The sequence below is a fragment of the Macrotis lagotis genome, chromosome 1 (genome assembly GCF_037893015.1).
Source record: "Macrotis lagotis isolate mMagLag1 chromosome 1, bilby.v1.9.chrom.fasta, whole genome shotgun sequence".
Taxonomy (NCBI): domain Eukaryota; kingdom Metazoa; phylum Chordata; class Mammalia; order Peramelemorphia; family Peramelidae; genus Macrotis; species Macrotis lagotis.
In genome coordinates this window covers 273,565,513-273,587,866 of record NC_133658.1, presented here as the reverse complement: position 1 = coordinate 273,587,866, position 22,354 = coordinate 273,565,513, and the positions used below count along the sequence as shown (strand labels likewise).

General features: G+C 37.6%; 1 protein-coding gene across 1 annotated transcript in view; it reads left to right on the top strand.

Annotated features, from left to right (window-relative positions):
* CHRNA4 (cholinergic receptor nicotinic alpha 4 subunit) overlaps positions 1 to 6,919 on the top strand; it is a 58,404-nt gene extending 51,485 nt beyond the window's left edge. The window contains exon 6 of the mRNA XM_074227446.1: positions 6,794 to 6,919. Within this exon, the coding sequence (XP_074083547.1) occupies positions 6,794 to 6,919 (126 nt within the window). The remainder of the gene's footprint in view (positions 1 to 6,793) is intronic.
* Positions 6,920 to 22,354: the final 15,435 nt, after the last annotated feature.

Genomic DNA, 22,354 nt, shown 5'->3' with positions numbered 1-22,354 from the left:
TGTAACATATTGTTGTTTCTCAGTCATTTTCAGTATGTTTGACTCTTCATGGACCCCATTTGGGATTTTCTTGGCAAAGATGCTAGAGAAATTTGCTATTTCTATCTCTAACTTATTTCACATATGAGAAAACTGAGGCAAAAAATGTTAAGTGACTTTACCACAGTCACAAAGCTAGTAAATAATTGAGGTCAGATTTGAACTCAGGAATATGACTCTTCCTGACTCCAGGCACTCTATCAGTGCACCACTTTGTTTATTTTTTATATATTTGTTTACATGTTGCTCCCCCCATCACTTGAGAACAGGATTGTCTTTTGCCTCTTTTTGTTTCTCCAGCACTTAACACATGCCTGGCTCTTAGTATACATTTAATAAAAGCTGACTGATTAATTGATTGCAACAATAGAGTCAAAGTGACTAGAGATATGTGAATTTTGGGAGCCATGAAGATGGTAATGATAATGATGTCATAGGTAAAGAAAAGCATCATTTATGAGGTCCTTTTGAGTTTACAAAGCACTTTTATAACAATGAGGTAGTCTGGGAGGTAGATAATGTTAGAAGTATTTTCACTTTTATTTTACATATGGAAAAACTGGGTTTCTTAGAGGAAAAGGAACTTTCCCAAGTTCATATTGCTTCTGAGGCTGAGCCAATATTGATATTCTGGTCTTCTGACACTAGATTTGCTACTTTTGCACTAAGGCCTTCCTATGGTCCTTGGATTCAAGGACAAACACAAAATTTGATATAGGAGGATTATTTCAAAACCCACTATTGGTACTGTTCTTAAGAGCAAGACAAAGCTGTGGTAGAGACACCAGGGGAAACCAGTTCCTCGCACTCAGCTTTTAATCTTGGATTCTAAAGGTCCTGATGGAATAAAACAATTTAGACTATTTATAGAACCAGCCTAACATACCTAGGTATGTTATTGGGTATGCACATGACCTTGGGTGATCTGTAGCATAGTATATAAAATTGAGGCACAATATCTGTCTTCTCATGAAAGTTCTCAAAATAACCCTATATGGTTGGAAATAGGAAAATATGAAAGAGTCACTGGAAGACATTTTTTTCCTAATTAATCTCACACAGAATCTGTTGGTAATACTCATTCTACCTAGCAGAGAGTACATGGAACAGAGTAAAATGTTTAAGACTAGAAATGTAAGAAAGGACTAGATTGTATAAGTCTTTAAAAGTCAAAGGCTCTTATAATTAATCTTGGAGGTAACAGGGAATTCTTGAATAGAGAGGTAACATTGTCAGACCTGCACTTGAGGAAGAATAGTTTTGGTAACTGAGTGAGGGATGAATCATCAGGTAACTACAATACCTTAGGCATGAAATGATGATTAGTGGCAGTATTAAAGAGAAGACACTACAGTCCAACAGAGATGTTGTGAATGTAGAAATGATAAGGGCTGACAAAAGACTGAATATATAGAATGAATTTCAGAGAGGAGTTGAGTATAACACAGAGATTGCAAGGCTAAGAGGATGGTGATATTCATGACAATAACAGAAAAGTTTAGAAGATTAGAGGGTTTAGTGGTGGGGAATATAATAAGTTTTGTTTTTGATATGTTGAGTTCAAAATTGAGTAGGGTATATCCAGTTCAAGATGTCTAAGAGAGGCTACAGAACTAGAGCTCAGAAGGGAGGTTAGGGTTGGATATATGGATATGGGAATTTTCCATAAAGAAATAATAATTGAACCCATGGAAGCTGGTTGTTTCACCAAAGGAGATATATAGTACAGAGTGAAAAGAGAAGGCCTAGCACAGCATCTAGGGTGACATCCTGTGGTGTGACTTAGATGAAGAATCAGCAAAGAAGACTGAGAAGAAATTAGGCTTAGGGTTAGAGAAGAAGTGGTCAGATAGGTATGAGGAAAATTAGGAGAAATCAGTGTCATAAAATTCAAGGGTAGAGAGAATATCTTTTTTTAAGGCTTTTTTTGCAAGGCAAATGGGGTTAATTGTTTGCCCAAGGCCAAACAGCTAGGTAATTTTTAAGTGTCTGAGACTGGATTTGAACTCAGATACTCATGACTCCAGGGCCGGTGCTCTATCTGCTGCGCCACCTAGCCGCCTCTAGAGAGAATACCTTAGAGAAGAAAGTAACGGACTATGTCAAAAACTACCAAGTGTTCAAGAAGGATGAAGACTGAGAAAAGAGCATAATCTAGTAATTAAGAGATCATTGGTGACTTTGGAGAGATAAGTTTCAAGCAAAGTTGCAGGCAAAACACAATGTCAGAAGCCATATTGCAGAGGGTTTAGAATCAAGTCAGAGAAAAAAAAATAGATACCAAGTATAGATAGAATTTAGCTATGAAGGGGGAGAGAGAGAGATATAGGATGATAACTAGTGCAGATGAATGGATCAAGTGAGGTTTGGGTTTTTTTTAAGAATGGGAGAGATGGGTTTGTTGACATTAGGAAAGGAATTAGTAGATAGGGAGAGATTGAAGATTAAGTTGTGATGATGAAAGGGGGACAATATGTTGGAAGAAGATGAGAAGAGAAAGGATTAAGGATACTTGTAAGAGAGGTTTTACTTGACAAAGAGAAGATCCTTCTTTTCACTTGAGAAGGGGGTGAAGAAAGATCTTGGAAAGTGCATGAGTGATATAAGAGAAGTAGAAGAAATTCTCATTGAATGGTTTGAGGCTATTTTTAGTATGAATTGAGGTCCCTACTTTAGATAATGGGAAGAGAGTGCTGCTGAAGGTTTGAGGAGGGACAAAAAGGTTTGGGATGGCTGTAAGTTGGAGAGAGAAGTTATTAGGAAGATGTATAAGGATTGCTTTGCTCTAGGGGATCCAGTTAACATTATGTAACATAGATAGGTATTGGATTCTTTCAGCTCAGTTTCTTGACTTCTTGCAGTTTCATTCAGCAGCACCTGAATAGGAGAGAAGGCTGCAGATGGCAGGAATGATCAAAGGTTGGAATTTGGTAAGGGGTCTGTCATACATATAATGATGTGTGAGATTGTATAATTCAGACCTTAAGGGCCTTATAGTTAGTTCAGTAGAATAAAGATATCAATGAGGGATGGAACAGGCAAAAAAGGTTTCATGGATAAGTTAGGAATTATTCCAGGCCTTAAAGGATTGGTAGGATTGGAATAGATGGAGGAATACAGGATGCACATTTTTGGATTGGGTAGATCAATACACCCAAAGGCAGAGGAACAAGAAAGATATTTCAAAAGGATAATGAGACTATCTTGATTTAAGTAGAGGCTGCACATTGGGAAGGAGTAAAAACAGAGAGAAGATGCTTGAGGCAGTACTTTCTGAAAAGGTTTTTGAATGCTAAGCTGAATAATTATAGTAGGTATACTGGGAGCTTTTATCCACCATTAGATAGAAATTGATCCTAAAACCAACCCTTTAAGTGAAGAGTGAGAAAATGGACAACTAAACACTAGAAAAATCAGATCAATCCAATCACAGGATGATGAAGTAGAAAATAATGGAGAGGGAAGACTCAGGAACCAAGCTTGCCTTGAAGACCACCACAGATTATGTCTCATGTCAGTAAATGTCAAAGATGGAAGCCCAAAGATGCCTTATGTGGTCCAGTGAGAGAGATTTCCCTGTGAGTTTTTGAAACAGAAGGAAGATTTCCTATCTCAAGGCATAACAGATATCTGAGAAAATGATCCCCTTGAGGGATAACAGTTCCTTTAGTAGTTTAATCAAAATCGTAATGAAAAAACAAGAGATAAATGTGGCATTTATCAGTACATAAAGTACTGTCAGTACAAATGCTCTGGAAAGAGACCGGAAATAACCAAGCACAAAACATACACAAAAACATTTTTTTCTCCTCTGGCTCACTGTGTCACTGCCATCCAAACAGTCCTTTATCTCCAGACTCTTTTCACAGGGCCGAGGTGACCTGCTTTTCATCTTTGATGAGTTACAAGTCCCTGGGGAGTATAGCCGACTTCACACAGATCAACATTCAGGGATGAGGCACAGAAACACTTTGGTCAGCTCCCATGTTTCATCTTCAGGAGAGAAATGGGATGTTGGAAGGACAAAAGGGAAAGGCAATTAGAAGAAAATTGGAAAAATAATACCCCAGGGAACCAGACTTTTCTAGCTTTCCCTGGGAATAGAGGGATTATAAACAGCATCTTTACTAATAATACTTGCTGTTTCTCTGGCCATGATTAAACACATTTGTTTTAATTTGTTTTAACATCAGCAATTAGACAAGAAAGTGAAGCAGAAAAACCTAGTGGACGATTGTTTGATCCCTCAATACATTAAAAAGCCCCAACACTGAAGTTTGGTTCTACTTTTCTCTTTTTTTCCATCAATTTTAAAGGGGCTTAGTGTACATCATGAAATATTTTTGTAGGAGCAAGGATTAAACATTGGAGTGTGGGATATTTTGAAAGTAACTAAAACTACTATCTTCATATAGTCTCTGGATTTGTAAATAAATAGGTAGGGAGAGATGAAAATTTGTTCATTTGTAGATTAGCAGCTCCCCCCTCAAATGGGCCCTGATTTAATTTGGAGAATCAGTCTTGACCATCTAAAGCCAACTGAATTGTCAATATTCTTTGAATGAGAGAAGTTAGTGGCAAAACAGTAAACCTCAAGAAGGTCCTTGTGAGACATTCAATTTCTTTTCTTCTCTTAACAGTTTATTTACTTTATTTAGGTCAAGTCAGAGTTAATAGATCCAATAGTTTTTTAAGCTTAAAAAATTCTATGAATAGACACTCATACCATTAAAATCTATATAAGAGTATCAGCAAACTTGTAACCCATACAATACACATACTCACTCATCTTTACAGAGGGTTTTAGACAGACTAACAATATCCTGTTAGCTTTCTATAAGATCTCAAAAAGTGTTGCTAACCTTTCTTCTCCCCATCTATGAAATCCATTGCTATTCTATGGACCTATACTTGTTATTGCCAAATCCCAAAATAACAGTTTTGGAGTTACATGGATTGGAAAAATCTGTCCATGTTTTATCACAGGCAGAGAAAAAGCCTATCCTCTCTCAAGCCTAGGGGTAGAAAGACTATGGGACTTTAAATGCTAAGGTGAAGACTACAGTAAAATTTTTTTGACACCATGGGATTCAGAGCAATATCACTTTTGTGGATCATTATTGGATCTCCCCCTCTCCTTAAATGCCTTCAGATTGTCTCATGTGCAACTCAAGAATTAACCATGACCACTTGAAACCACAGAGGATAGAGTACTCGGTCTAGAGTCAGGAAGACAAGTTGAAATTATGTTACCATATGTTGTGAGGATCAAATGAGATAATATTTATAAAATACCAGGCACAACACTTCGAGCATAGAAGGAATGTAATAAATTTATGTACTTTTCTTCCCTCCCAGATGCTTATCCAGTCAGGGCAATATACAAACAGGAAAGAGAAAGAATTGACTAAGGAATTTGAACTCATTAGATTCCTCCACACCCTCAGTCCTTTAAGGTTTTTGTGCACCTCTCTGTCAACCAGAAATCTCTCTGCCTATTCTTATCACATTGCATTTAAATCCAAAAGTGAGAGCCCCTATGGTGGAAAGTACCAGGACTGAATTGGGAGTCAGGAGATTTGATTTCCATTCTCAATTTATCCAAGAACTAACTGTGCAACCTTGAACTCACCTGATCCAATATTTGAAGTTGGAAGAGATCATCTGATTCAAGATCTTATTTTACAAATAAGGAGACTGAGGCCCCCAGTTATTGTGACTTTACGGAAATCACACAAGTGACCTCTCTTTGTATCTAGATTTCCTCATCTGTAAAATGAAGGGATTGATGAGATGTTCTTTTATGTTCCTTTCTACTCAAATAGTCTGTGAAAAAAATTTGCCAAACTTTTTCAGGGAGATCCTTTTACTAACTATACAAAAAGTCAAGGAAGGAAGTTCATGACATGTGACCTAGAAGTTTTCCCATCAAGATCACATAAGGTTTAACTAAGTAATTAGTGTTTGCAAAGCTATGGAACTCAAGGAATGTATGCCTTGGTTTTAATTCCATAAAAGATAGTTTAGTTACTATACCTACCAGGACACAAAAACTGTCCTGAGAACAGCAATAGGTTTAGAATTGGGGGAAATGCTAACCTTCACTCTATATATGTGTCTTCATAGGAGCTCCTAGGTTCAAAGGATTCCTGTAGTCCAACAAACTAAACTCATTCATAGCTGTCTTACTTGAATAGATTTTATTTAAGGATACATGCAATATGAAATTAATTGGTTCAAGATGACCCTGAGCAGTTGTGCCTGTTCTGCTTGGTTCCACTGGTTCTAAAATATCCTAATTCCTAGAGACTTCATTCCAAACAGACTAGGGCTTCCAGGAGAGCAAAGAAAATTTCCCCCTTTTAGGTAATGATGGGAGTGTGTGCAACATAAATGGGGTACTCTAGACCTAGAACTTTATATACAAGAATATTTTGACTCAAGGTTTACCCCATAGTGTTTCTCTTTGTTCAAGTACTGGGCATGTTCTCAGTATTTAATGATGTGTATAGTCTAGGCAGAGGTTCACCTGGATCCCAGTCTGAACATTTCCCTACAATAGTGGGTTCGAGATTATCTAGAGTTAACATGATTCAAAAATATCTATTGCTTCTTATTTTTTATTTTATTTTATTTCTTCCATCTCTCGTTAAGTCCTACAATGACTTCTCTCTGTATAAGCAGAGTATTATAGGAAATACCTCTGAATGTTGGAGGGAATGGTTGGTAACTCACTGTTTTGTGCCATTTCTAGGTGAAAGAAGACTGGAAGTATGTTGCCATGGTCATAGACAGGATCTTTCTATGGATGTTTGTCATTGTCTGCTTGCTGGGAACTGTGGGACTCTTCCTCCCACCCTGGCTGGCTGGAATGATCTAATAGAATGAGAGAACATTTAGAATATATGTGGAATTTTCATCTACCTAGAGGGAAAGAGTGAGATGGAAACTAACTCTATGAATAATTAATCACATTTCTGCGCATGACTCATTGCTGAGAGCTCTGGAAATCTTCAGAGGTCACATTATTTCCCAAGTTATCCCCATTTTCTGTATCCATTTTGAATCAGTCTTGGAAATAGTTAGTCACTAACCTACTTATCTGGAGGAGATTTTGATTTTTACTGGTTCCATTTATACCCTTAACCAGTATTATCTCCTTGGCTAGTGAAAAAGTATGTGAAAGGATGGATGCTTTTAATTTGATTTGCAAGACTAATTTAAAGGGACAAAATCTTATTAAAGATCATCTTCAGCATAATGGTCATCATCAATATCCCAGTATATGAACAGATTGTTGCAACTTGTGGGCAAAGACATGACCCTTAAATATCACAAAAATATTATGGTTTTCAACCCCTAGTATCAAAGTTCTATGTACATTGAAGGCCCCATTGGGGAATGGTGACAGGATGATTTGGCTGTATGTCTTTATCTAAGTCATTCTGTCAGTAAATAAACTATCTACTTGTCTTTATGTGTTATATGGCCAACTGTAAACAGAAGAAGAGGAGGAAAGCTTCAGAGTAAATGGGAACTGTTCAGTGATAAAGACTAAACTTCTGGACATTTAGCTTCTGATTGAAAGCTACTGAAGTGAGTCAGGTATCCAGGACCCAATAAATCTTAATTTCATCCCTCAGTCTATAAGGAACTCTGTGGATTTATCTGTCTCATGAGGGTGACACTCAATCTGAAAAAGAAAAAAGGTGAGATTTTCCATCCACATTTAGCTTAAACCTGGTCCTTGTTGGATCTAGATAATCCTGAAAGGTGACAAAGATCCAAGATTCTAAACTGTCTAATTAGAAGGCCCCTCTCCCTCCATCACACTTCTACCTAGTCCAGAGCTTCTGATGTGTCTTATTTTTATGTCCTTCAGGAAGTCAACATTATTGGAGCTCAGCTCCAAGAGGGCAGAAAGCATATCATCTACTTTTTTTGGTCTTCTCCAGCACTACTATTCACAGCGTTCCATATACTCAAAATGAATCTGATTTCCTCATAAGTAATTCTTTTATCAATACAGATAGCTGCCTGAATATGTGAAGTCCTAGGGTGCTGCCCGAAGCACATAAACATTAAATGATTTGTCCAGGCTTACAAAGCTAATAAATGCCAAAGAAAGGAATTGAGCCCAGATTTACTCCAAGTTCTACATTCTGCCTGCTACACCATGCCATCTACAGTGGGCTTTTAATAAAGGTTTGTTGAAAGAAAAACTTTCCCAAGTTGTCTATCCTTCAGGGTGTTGTTCTATCCTCTAATGCATTATAAATTTAATACTGTTTCACAGTTGTAGAAACTACTGAGGATTTGGCATCTTTAGAAGAGAGAAGTTAATCCAATAAGAGAAAGATTTGAAATAGTCTTCACACTTCATCAAGAAAAAATATCAGTTACTTATAATGACACACCCACTGGAACTGTCCTTCATAGTTCCATTTGAGTAAAGTCAATATCATTGGTATAGTTTTTCTTGGGTACTCAGTAAATTTTACAAAATATCCATTTTCTGAATAGGTTAACCAAAAGTCAAGTGTGGTGCTTGAGACACTTTAGTAATTAAAGTTTTGTAGATCATTCATCAATTGGGAAAAGAATTCTACAGCATTCATGGAAAAAATTTTAAACTGGTCATTTGAGAGGTGGGTAGAAACCTCAGTTTTTAATCCATAAAAAAACATTTTAGGTACTATATCTACCAGGGTACAAAAATTGTCATGAGAACAGCAATATGTTTAGGATTGGGAAATGCGAAGCTTCACTCTATGCAAATTGACAGCTTTCCTGTATCCTCTGACCTCACAGAATGTTAGAGTAGGAAGGTTCTGATTCATATCAGAATGAGAATCATTTCTACAACACACCTGATAATTAGTCTTACAGCATTTTCTTGAAGACCTCCAAAGAGAAGAAACCCACTATTCCTTAAGCAGTCCCTTCCACTTTTAGTTAGCTGGATAGCTTTAACTGGAAGGAAACCATTTTTCTTACATAAAAACCTGAGTTTATCAATTCAAAAGGCATACCTATTACTTGTAGTGCTGCCCTCAAGGTCATGAAGAATGAGTCTAATTCTTCTTTCATGTGAAAGACTTAAAATATTTGACAATAACTGTCATGTCCCCCATTAATCTACTTTTTTTCTGGGTGAAACATCCAAATTCCTATACCAGATTCTCACATGGAATGACCTTCAAGCCTTTCACTATTCTGTTGACTTCCTCTAGTGCTCTTCAGGTTGTTAATATATCCTCTAAAATGTGGTGACCAAAATAGTACCCATATTGTTGGATGTTGCTTGACCAGTGTAGAGAAATTCTAGTCTTCCTAGTCCTATAACTTTTAATGAAGCTTCAGATTGAAATATCTTTCTAGATGGGCATGTCTCAAAGCAAGTAAAAACCTCATATGCCTTAATGGACTATTACCTGAGATTTTATAGCTGTGCAGTAGTTCGTGTGAAAAAGATATGGGGTTTTTAATGAATGGAAGTTCAATGTGAGCCATAAAATGGCATGGAAGCCAACAAAGTTATGTGATCTCTTTGTTGTTGCTCAGTCTTTTTTAAATCATCTCTGACTTTTTATGAGCCCATTTTGAGGATTTCTTGGCAAAGATACTAGAGTGGTTTGCCATTTCCTTCTGCAACTCATTTTATAGATGAGGAAACTGAAGTAAAGAGGATTAAGTGAGTTGCTGGGATCAGACAGCCAGTAAATATCTGAGGCTAGATTTGAAATCAGGAAGATTAATCTTCCTGATTCCAGACCTGGCACTCTATATACTGTGCCACCTAACTAAAGTGACCCACTATATAGAGTTCCAGGCCTGGAGTCAGGAAGACTTAATTTCCTAAGTTCAAATCTGACTTTAAGCATTTATTGACTTTGTAACTCTGGGTAAGTCATTTAAACCTGTTTGCCTCCATTTTTTCATCTGTAAAATGAACTGGAGTGACAGACCACTCCATCATCTTTATCAAGAAAACTCAAACTGGGATCACAAAGTGTTAACAAATGACAGAAACTATACAACTGCGAGTTTCATTAATAGAAATATAGAATACAAAAAGAAGACAGTAATGATGTATCACTGTTGTCTTCCACTATAGTCGGATCATATCTTGAGTTGGTTCAGTTGCTCAGTTTTGGGTACCATGAATGCACACTTGTAGTTCACTCCAAGATAAAGAATCTTGGTTGATTATAAAACTGGAAATCATGCCACATGAAAAATGGTAGAAGGAGCTTGTGATATTTATATTTAATCAATAAGCACTTATTAGGCACCTACTCTGTGCCAGAAACTTGTGATAAAGTTTTAAGATATTAAGAAAGGCAAAAGACAGTCTCTTCCCTGGGGAAGATCACAAACTAATCATATTCTGGAGAAGGAAAAAACTTAGCAGGGGTGTGTGTGTGTGTGTGTGTGTGTGTGTGTGTGTGTGTGTGTGTGTGTGTGTGTGTGTGTTGGGAAATATGGAATCAAAATTAACTTCAAATATTTAAATGCTTGTCATAAGAAATAGGAATTAAAATTATCTTTTTTGGAGGGCAGCTAGGTGGCGCAGTGGACAGAGCACTGGCCCTGGAGTCAGGAGTACCTGAGTTCAAATCTGGCCTCAGACACTTACTAATTACCTAGCTGTGTGGCCTTGGGCAACCCACTTAACCCCATTTGCCTTGCAAAACCCTAAAATATATATATATATATATATATATATATATATATATATATATATATATATATATAGAGAGAGAGAGAGAGAGAGAGAGAGAGAGAGAGAGGAAGTGGCTCAGAGAGTAAATAACATATAGACTCAATTGGGTATAGAAAATTATCTTTTTTTTTCATTCCAGAGAGCAAAACTAGGAATAATGGGGCTTGTTACAGAAAAACAGGTTTCAGTTCAATATTGAGTTTAATAATAAGTGGAATGGGTTGTCTTAGAAGGCAATAAGTTCTCCATCACTGAAGGTCTTCAAATAGAAGCTGGATAACCTACTCTTATGAGAATGCCAAAGAAAGGATTCTTATTCAGGTATGAGTTATTCTAGATTTCTTCTGAGGCCTCTTCCAACCCTGAAAAAAATGTTTTTTCTATGATTTATTAGTGACAATAGTAGTAGACTGAGAGATAGCAAGAAAATTGAGATCAGAATAGATTAAAGTTAATCAAATAAACATTCATTAAACATAGTATATTCAACTATCTATAGGGAGTGAGGAAACTGAGTAAGGATAAAAAGAAGAAAAAATGCCCTACCCAGTTCCTGCCTTCAAGGAGTCTATTAAGTAATATAGGGCTGTCTTATCTTACTTTTAAAATTTTTTTATTGAAACAATAGACAATATACTTTGATTTGCCATTTTAGTGAGAGTTCTGTGGTAAGTCAGTTTTGTTTACTAAAGCATTTAGTAAACCCACAGGGGGATGCATAAAATCATACTTCAGGGCTGCATTTTGGAGAGCCCTGATCTAATAGAAGATAAAGTCATATACCTTACTAAATAAGATACCAGGCAGAATGTGGTAGGAGAAAGACAGACCGATAGACAGACACATAGAGAAAGAGAGACAGAGGGAGAATGTATAGAGTAAAAGGCAAAAGTGTTTAAAGGGAGAGAGGCCAAGGATAATGAAGATTGGGAATAAGTCATTAGATTTAGCAGCTTGGACATCATAGGGGATCTTGGAGAGTGATTTTAGTAGGGCGCTGAGTATGGAAGGGCAACTAGGTAGTACATTGAGTAGAACTCTGAACCTAGAGTCAGGAAGACTTTTCTTCCTAAGTTCAAATCTGGCCCCAACATTTAACTAGCTGTGACTGTGGGCAAGACACTTGACCTGGTTTGTCTCAGTTTCTCATCTGTAAATTGAGTTGGAAAAGAAAATGGCAAACCACTCCAGTATCTTGGCCAAGAAAACCTCAAATGGGGCCAATGAAGTATTAGACATGACTGAACAAAATGATTTAATGACAACGATAGCAAGAGTGTAGAAGAAATTCTGGAAGGCTTTGGAGAATTATGGATTATTATCATTAGATTTCTGATAACTTTTCATAATTCCTGGTTCTCTTTTTATTCTGGGGGTGCTAGGGCTATGGGAGAAAGGAATATATTATTAAGAAGATGGGGTGGGAGAAAGTTGAGAGAAATCACAACTTCAAGGTCTTCCAATTTCCTGAGGACTTTCAACCAAATCTTTCTTGTATATGAAACAAATGATAATTATTCTTAAAGATAATGAAATAAAACATCTCCAATTTTCCTGTGTCTTGTCCTTCTTAACAATGATGCTGGAATCATATGGGGAAAAGGGAGAAAATTCAAAGGCCTTCCTACCTCCGGAAGCCAATCCTCAAATGCTTAATGTGAAAACTTATCCACACTGATTCCAAGCATGCCTAGTCTGACTATTATTTCTTGCCTTATGAATCTTTTTTTTTTTGCAAGGCAATGGAGTTAAGTGGCTTGCCGAAGGCCACACATCTAGGTAATTATTAAGTGTCTGACACCGGATTTGAACCCAGGTACTCCTGACTCCAGGGCCGGTGCTCTATCCACTGCACCACCTAACCACCCCTGCCTTATGAATCTTAAGAACCAACAGGGACATGTTAAGGACATGGAACATGCCCCCAAGCACTCTCAACAATCCCTATTCTTCCCTTAAGGACACAAAAATCATCCTTACTATATATCCCTCCCAAATGACCTGACATAGTCCCATCATTAGAGTCCTGAGGCATTAGATCAATGGGGGCAAAAGAACTGTCACCAGATCATTGCCAAAATGCTCAGATATTGATTTGAAAGGGGTATTCTTCCATTTGAGCTGGATCAAATTAACTCTTTACCTTGCAAGGGGTTAAACTATCTAGTAGTAGGAGAGAACACAATGGGAATACTTGTGGAATAGGAGTGAATGGGTAAGGTAGTTGTGTTCATAAATGGTGGTAGTATCACAAAAGGAAGGGTGAATGGAATATTTCTTGACTAAAGCAAAAGATTCCTCTCCATGGAATTCCCACATTCTGTCACACATAAGATAGACATAAAGGAGTATAAATCAACACTATCATTATCATAGATTACTTAGTATTTTAGTGGATACAGCCCTGTGGGTGAATTTTTCTTAAACTAAACCTGATACAAGAGAACTCAGACTCACAAATGAAGAAAAAATGCCAAGGTTAGGAAAAGGGCAAATTCTTGGAATTTTACATCAAAAGTTTTTAACTTGTAGTCCATGTCCTACCAAGTGATTCCATGAAAAGATTTCAGTGTCTCTGAACTTAGAAAAATACTACATCTTCATTTTCATTAATCTCTCATTGAAATCTCGCATTTCCTTTAATTATGAATATAGTATTAAAACCCTACTTTTAAAAAAGAGAACATAGACTTTACTAGACTGCCAAAGGGGTTTAAAGAGGTTCAAAAACAAAATTGATTAATTTCTGCCATAAATAATTAATTCCCCAAGTGTATTTAAAATAGTTTGATTTGTTATTATTCCATCTACACTCATGTTTTCATTTTCATATCTAGCTGTTAGTTGAGGACCACTTATTCCCATCATTTTAGGAAAGTGAGAAGAATCACTGACCTCACAAGCTTTACAAATTCAACTAGAGGATAAGATATACTGATGAATATGGAAGAGGAGGTATGGGAATGAATGACAGGGATCCACTACACAAAGCCTGGAGTCACTTATGCAATCTGGAAATGAGAGAAGATAAGAGGCTAGATTTCAGAGATTTAAGCCTCACAATTCTGATTCTATAATGCCATCAACTTTGCCAGATATATGCAGCAGCTGAGAGTTTCCTAAAGAGACCCCTGTACTCCTTTAAGATTGTTCCTTTGGGAAGCAGAAAAAAGTTTTCAACTGAGCTAATGTTACTGCCTCTGACTGACAGCTCTTACTCACCTGTATAGTTCCCTGATTATATTGGAAACTGAGAGAAAGGGCAAGGGAGTGTTCTCATTTGATTGAAACTATTCCTGTTCCAGGAATATTGAAATATCATTCTATGTTTGATATCTAATGTGTCCTTTGCAATAACTAATTTTTTCACAGGTTAATTGCTTCCAAGAATGGAAGAAGAATGAAATTATATCTTCACCATCTCCTTTGCCCTGGCTTCATTTCCAACTGAAATCTTGAAAGATAGTCTTGGCATGGTGCTGTCATCCTCCATTAGGAGTTGGCTTGGAGTTTGGGCTGTTAAGCCCAGGATGGTCAGTGCTGCCATTAGCTTTGATTTCAACTCTTCAAGGTCAGATTTCTCCCTCTCACAGGCTCATAGCAAATTCTTCTTGGATGAAAGGGGTCAGAATGCCATATTTGTAGTAAGATTATCAATAACCTAGAGAATTGTTAAGGGGGCAGGACTGTGATAGTGATAAACATAAAGATCATTCTATACGAGTGGAAATGACTGGAAATGTTTATCCCAAAGAAGAGAAGACTTTTCACAGGACATGAAAGCTTTCTCTAAGCATTTGGATAGCTGTCATTTGGAAGAGAAATCAGACTTATTTTGCTTAACCCTAGTAAAGCATAAAAGCATAAGGTAGAAGCTGTAGAGAGGCAATATATCTAAAAGCAGAAGGACTTGTTTTCAAGTTGAGTCACTTAGTGAATAAACATTTATTAAATACCTAACTACATGTACTTGCAAGCAGTCTGAAAAGCTCTAGGGTACAAATTCAAATGAGAAGGACAATCCTTGCCCTCAAAGAGTTTAACTTCTAATGAAAGGAGAGACAATACTCAAAAGAAAGAAAGCTGAAATGGGAAAGGATAGGTGCCCATGTAAGGGGTATGATGAAGAAATCCAAAGGAATACAGTCTGTATCTAAGTAGAAAATGAAGAAATGACTGGTATGGATCCCCTCTTAAATGGAGTTTTGGGGATGAGTTTCTTTATTCTGCTCTCCATTCAGAGAGGCAGAGGGTCCAGAGGGTGCTCATGAGGTTTGAGTACCAAAGCTGATGCAATGTGGCAGGATGATAAAATTTAGTGATGAAGATAAGGTTTGAAGGCCACAGAGTGTGATGAAGAAATCTATAGAAAGGCAATTTGCAGTCAGGTAGGAAGTGAGTGGAGACTAGATAGTCAATTGTTGGAGATTCGATTCAATTCATTTCCACAAATAAATATCTGCAAAGTGTATGTTATGTTCTAACACTGCATAAGGAAAAAATCTCTGCTTTCACTGAACTTAATTCTACTTGTATGCAGATGTGTATACAAATAAATATGATACAAGGTAATTAGAGGAGAGATCAAACATTCACACTTGGTAGCTTCATCAAAGACTCATATTTAGGAGACATTTGGGCCTTGAGCAAAGACAGAGATACTGAGAGTCAAAGCTGGGGAAATTCTTGCTCAGTGTGGTCAGGATTAGATTGGACTAGATTACCCTTCCAATTCTGAGACTTGTGTGGTTCTGAGGGACAGATACTCCTCTAAAATGGAGTTTGAATTATAGAAAAAAAATTAAGAATTTAGAACTCTGATCAACTTCATGACAAGCTATGAACCCAAATAATTATGATGATGATAATAATAATAATATTTGTCCTTGTCTTGAATAAGACTGTGACATCAGAGAAATGATACCATGACAAGCACTTGATTTGGATTTGAGTTGAGGGGGGATGCTGTCACCAGCTTCACTTTCTACTTCAGAGTCATCTGAGTCCAATGGACAGAAATGAATTAGGTTGACTGGAGATGACCCTGGATGCAAGGCAATCAGGGCTAAATGACTTGCCCAAGGTCACACAGCTAGTTAGTGTCAAGTATCTGAGACTGAATTTGAACTCCTGCCCTCCTGCCTCCAAGGGCTCAATTCACTGTGCTCCCTAGCTACCCTTATAAAAGAATCTAAAAGAATGAAGATGAAAAACCCCACTAGTCTCTTGACAGAGATAAAGAACTTAAAATGCAGAAAGGTAAAGGTAGATAGATAGATTTTTGGATGTGGCTAATGGGGGAATTTGTTTTGGGAATCAGTAGAATTAATTTTGTCCAATAAGTTCCTGTAAGAAGGCAGACTTTTATATATTCATTTATATATCCATTTAACAAACATTTTTGAAGAGCTATACTGAATGTTTATGATATAAAGGTAGAATAGACCCTGTCTTCAAGGAACTTTGATCATGTTTTCAATAGCAAAAGAGTAGTCCTGGTAGAGAGGTAGTTCAGAGGATCTGGGAGAGAGAAATGGTGTTGAAGTCATGGTGTTAGGGACTACACTTTGCCTTCTCCCTTCAATTGTCCTGGAAAAGGACAAGATCACACAGCAAGTTCATAAGATAACCAGGACTGAAATTCAGTTCTCTAGTCTAGTTGATAAGAAAAAAATATTCCTGACAATAGAGCTCCCTGTTGTTTCTACTATTCCACACTCTATTGTCTGGAATATTTTATTCTAATCAACTAAACAGTTATGGGATTGATTAGCTGAAACAAATTACCTAGTATTTCTGTAGGTTGTCTGTTTTTTTTTATTTTCTCATTGATTCATGAGTGAGAATCTTGGCTTCAAGTATTGAATATGAGACTGCCAAGAGGAGGGATTGTGTCTTATTCATCCTTCTCTCTCCCACAGTACCTAACACAAGATCTTGCTCATATTGGGTGTTTGATAAATGCTCATTGATTGCCTTTTCACTTACCACAGACAAATCTTCCAACACCAGGGACACAGCCTAGACAGCGTTAAAAAATGAAGGAGAGAGGGCATAGTGAGTTGAAAGAGTACTGGATTTTGTTTCAGAACACCATTTTGTTACTTGATCTCCCTCCTTATCCATCTGTGAAATGGAAATAACCAGAGCCACCAACTTCACAAAAACTGACTAAGGGATTAGGAACATGAATGGATTGAGAAAAAGTTCTTTGACAGATTCTAATAGAAGCAGGTTAAGTCAGAGGAATGTGGCCAGGATGGTGAGGAGCCTTGGAATTATTTCAAGTTGAGGAATGGACAGAACTAAGAATTTTTAGTTAAAGTCTATGTATCATGATCATTGACTTCAAGTATATGAAGAGTTGTCATAAAATAAAGAAAAGAAATTGATTCTGCTTGGCCCCAGATGACAGAATTCTGGACAATGAATAGAACTCAAAATTTCCCTAACAATTAGGACTTTCAAAAGTGGAATGACCTACTCTAGGAAGGAAGAAATTTCTATTATAGGAGCTTCTCCTTAACTCACATAGGTTAAAAGTATAGCAGCTCCTCACCGCTCCCAATATTTAATTTTTACCTGCTCCATTTTTCTGACTTAGACTGGTAAGGCTGGTGGCCCTCTACTCCAGGGGTTCACCATATTGGTGTTGAACTTAATGCCAACACCTGAGGCTTTAGCCCTACTTCAGCTTAAAGTTTCTAAACAAATGCCATTCACCCGGTCAGCCTCTCTAGGAGCAGGGGCTATAGGAATGCACCATTTCTTGGTTTGTTGTTATTTTTGGTTTGAGTTATTTCACCTATACATAAATTGGATTTAAATTAGAAAGTTGCCTCACTCTCCTTTCCAGAGTCATTGCAATCCAGTGGCAGGAAAGAGTCAAAACAACTGGTGATGGTTCATGATGTAGTAGATGACCTTGGCATCTTTGCTGTCTAACCAAGGTCTAAGCACTTCAAAATGTCCACTTCAGGTGTCTTCATGGCTGATAGAACAAATTGTTCTTATTCACCCATTCCAGCAGGGGAAGTCTTCACATGCTTGGTGTAGACACCTGATGTCACTGTGGGGTTTGAGGACCCCCTCAATCTCATTTAGCTTGTCTACTGAAACAGTTCACTGGGGGTGTGGGCATTTTGCATGCTATAGCTTCTGTAGTTATAGGTGAGAGTTAGGTGGCTCAAGTAGACATCAAAAATGAAAAGGGTCGGGGCAGCTAGGTGGCATAGTGGATAAAGCACTGGCCTTGGAGTCAGGAGTACCTGGGTTCAAATCCGGTCTCAGACACTTAATAATTACCTAGCTGTGTGGCCTTGGGCAAGCCACTTAACCCCATTTGCCTTGCAAAAACCTAAAAAAATGAAAAGGGTCCTCACATCAGGGGTACTTGTCTTCTCTGAACATACCTTGCACCCTTATCTGTGGGGCAAGCTGCATTTTCTTGATTTGTAAAACAAGAAGATTGAACTAGATGTCTCAGATCCTTTCTAGTTTTAATTTATTAAATTGCAGGGTCTTCAAGGATGCATGAACACGACTCAAGGATGTCTTAGGGAGGATTCCTGCTCAGGTATGCATTGTACTTCTGATGGCAATTATCATTCCATAATTATGTAAAGCTTAATTCATCTTCAGAAATGGCCAGAAGTGCAAGTCAATGGGAATGAATGGGAGTCTCCTGATCAATCTTAGTTCTGTGACAAATGCTACAGGAGCAAACAGAATTGGAGCTGTTCCTATGTTGCTGCCAACAGCTCATCAGCAAACCCAGACTGCATTGCTGTTCCATCTCTTTTGCATTTCAAATGAATTGATGAAATATTCATAGCAGAGGGATGGGATTCCATTTTGTGGTGGGGTGATTGGAGGGGAAGGGGGGAAGAGTCTGTTAGCCAAGCCAGTACCTCCCAGCATTATCTTTCCAGCTAGGAAATATATTCACTTGGTATTCAAGGCAGCTAGATTCCTGAATCATGACTAGAGTAGACATTGTGTGAAGTTGTGCAGAGCCTTGCTCTGAATACAGCTCTGGCTCACTCTCCATTCCTATCCCTCTTCATCTTAAGCCTCATCCCTGATCACCCTCTCAGCCCCCAACAGCTCCTCCTTCATTATGAAAAGTTGCTGCCTGTTCATTGGGCAACTTTGAGAAAAAGTTAAATATTATAAGAAGAGCTTAAATGTCTTCAGTCTAGTGAGGCTTAAAAACACTCTTTCCACAAAATCCTTATCCCCATTTAAAAGAAGAGAAAATTTAAGCTTAGAGATCTTATGGGATTTTTCCTAAGGTCATAATAAATGACTAACCAATAATGTGGTCTTCTGACATTAAGTTCCATGGCCTTTCCATTATATTGTCAATTCCATAGAGACTCATCTAGAGAAGTTCTCACTTCTTTACTCATATTAATAAGTTTGCAAAGCACTTTTAATCTCATTTTATTTTCACAAGAACTCTGTAAGAAGGTGCTAGTCATATTCCCATTTTATAGATGAGACTGATTCAGACAGAAGTTATATGTTTGAGGAAGCATGTGAACTGGAAAATTCCTGATGATTCCAAGTTCAACAATTCATCCACTGCACTATACAGTTTCCCCCTCTGATGGCTTTCAAAGAATGAGTTTAGACTGGTTTCCCAAAGGTGCATTCATTTCAAAATCTTTCCAAAGCAGGAAAAACATAGAAAGTGGGAGAATGTTCAAAACTGAAGTTAAGGTGTCACATTCTTGAGAAAAATGACCAGAAATAAGGCAAGAAAGAAATTAATAACTGCTATAAAATAGAATTTTAGACCTAAAGTCAGCTGGGATCTTGGAGGTCATCTTGGAGTCCCCCATTTTACAGGCACGAAAGCTGGCCTGATGAATTTAAGAGAATTAATGCCATAGGAATTAAAATCCAGGTTTATTCATCTTTACAATGTAGACAACTAGTTCTGAGGCCAAGGATCAGGTCACATTCCTCTGACTTCAAATCCAAATTCATGGGATTGTGTCTCTAAAGTTGGGAGAGGTTGAGGAAACTATTTAGTCCAAGTTCCTTATTTTCCAGATGAGGAAATTAAGGCCCAGAGAAGGTAAGGAACTTACCTGACTTTTCATAAGTAGCAAGCATTAGAGATGGAATTTGAACCCAGGACTTCTGTCTTTACATTCAATGCTCTTTCTGTTATTCCAGGTTATATTCATTCAATAATAAACATTTATTAAAAACCCACTATGTGCTAGACCTTGTATTGAGAGATCTATAAAAATAGAGGCAAAGTCTCTGCCCTCAAGGAACTTTAAAAATCTAATGGGGGAGACAACATGCAAATATACACAAAACAAACTATATTCAGATAAATGGGAAATAATTAATGGAAGAAAGACTCTAAAATGAATAGGGGTTAGGGAAGGTGCCCTGTGGAGAAGGTGAGATTGTAATTGAGGTTTAAAGGAATTCAAGGAGGTCAGTATTCAAAGAAGTAGAGGGAGAACATCTAGGTATAGGGAAAAGCAAGAGAAAATAACCAAGAGATGGAACAGGCAATGAGACCAGTATCAACAGATCAGACAGTATTTGTCAGAAAGTAAAAAGACTAGAAATGTTGGAGGGATCTGGGGGCTTTGAAGGCCAGAAAGAACATTTTGATTTGATCCTAGAGGCAATTGGGTGTGTTTAATGAGTAGCGGTGTAAAACGATCAGAGCCCTACTTTAGGAAAATCATTTTAGTGACTGACTGGAGGATGGAGTAGAATGGGAGGCAGACTCATCAGCAGAGTTTTGTAATAATCCATATATGAATTGATGAAGACCTGTGTTGCTATAACCACTATCACCACTACCACTACCACCATTTATATAGCATTTAGTATGGGCCAGGTTCTGTATTAAACACTATAAATTTTTGTTTGATCCTCACAACAACCCTGAGAGATACGTGTTATTATGATATGGTATATGATTGTGATGAAACACTATTATGCTATAAGAAAAAATAAAATGAATAGTTTCAGAATTACCTGGAAAGATTTATGTAATTATGCAAAGTAATGTGAACAGAACTAGGAAAACATTTTACACAGTAACAGCAATGTTGTAATGATAATCAACTGTGGAATACCTAGCTACTCTTAATTAATACAGTGATCCACAAAAATTCTAAAGGACTCATGAAGAAAAATACGAAAGAGAACTGATGAACTCAATTCAGTACAGATTGAAACATCTTTCACATTTTTCCTTTCATAACATGGCTACTGGGGAAATTTGTTTTGTAGGACTTCACATATATAATTTGCATCATATTTCTTGCCTTCTGTGGGTAGGGAATGAGCAGGAGGAAGAGAAGTAGAACTGAAAATAATTTTTTTAATGTCAAAACCTGAAGAAAGATCAAAGAGAATGAAAAATTTTAAAAAGGCCATTGGATTTGACAATGAAGGGATCATTAGTAACTTTAGAAAGAGAGGAGTTTTGAAGGAATGATAAGGTTGGAAGCCAGATTTTAAGGGGTTAAGAGGGAGAGAAGGGGCAGCTAGGTGGTGAAGTGGCTAGAGCACTGGCCCTGGAGTCAGGAATACTGGAGTTCTAATCCTGCCTCAGACACTTAATGGTTACCTAGCTGTGTGGCCTTGGGCAAGCCACTTAACCCCATTTGCCGTTCAAAAACCTAAAAAAAAAAAAAAAAGTGAGAGGAGAGAGAATGGAAGCATCTCTTGACAGCTTTTTTTTGAAAAAAGACAAACTATATAGAATGATAGTAGGGATGGAAGGACCAAGGGAGGTTTTAGCAAGAGAGGACCTTAAGGGATTTTTGTGGCTGTTATCAAAGAAGAAGATAGACTTGAGATTCCTCCAAAGATCCTTAGGCTTTCCTTGGCTGTCAGAGACAGAACCTATTCATAGAAGGACCTTGGTGCTGTTTTACAGGGTGACTCTGGATGGTTTTTGTCTTATATACTTCATTTTTCTTTGGTTCACTCTTCTGCTTATGCTCATACTAAGTGCCTTGTTCCCCTAAGGATGACTACTTTGAGGAATCTTAGATGAGTGACTGGCTGATATTTCTTGTTCAGCCTGAGGCAGGATCCTGCTCTGGTCTGCTCCAGCTCCACATATGTATCCTCCTCCTCACTCTCCCTACCTTTTCAATTCCACATTGTCTTCTCCTATTAGAATGTAAGCACCTTGAGAAGAGGACCTGAATTATCTATCTTCTTGGTTTTGTATTCTCAGTGCTTAGAACAGCAACTATATTTGGTATATAGTAAATGTTTAATTACTTCTCTATCCTCTATCTTAATAAGATTGAGGAAGGGTGGGAAAAGGGAACAAAGAAAGAAGCCTTTTCCTCCAAGGGAAGGGGGACAATGGACAGAACTACTGGCCTTTCAGACCCTGGCCTGGACTCTAGGAGATATTTTCTCCTTCCTTTCCCTTACCCCAGTTGCTCCTGAAATCATTCTGCTCCCTAGATCTCTCCTTCTGGAGCCACAGGTCTTTGGAAAGGGAGCTCATTAGTGCCAGGTGCCTGCATGAGGGAGAGCGGCTTCCCACACACCATCAAACATGTCATGACAACTCATTGAGGCCCA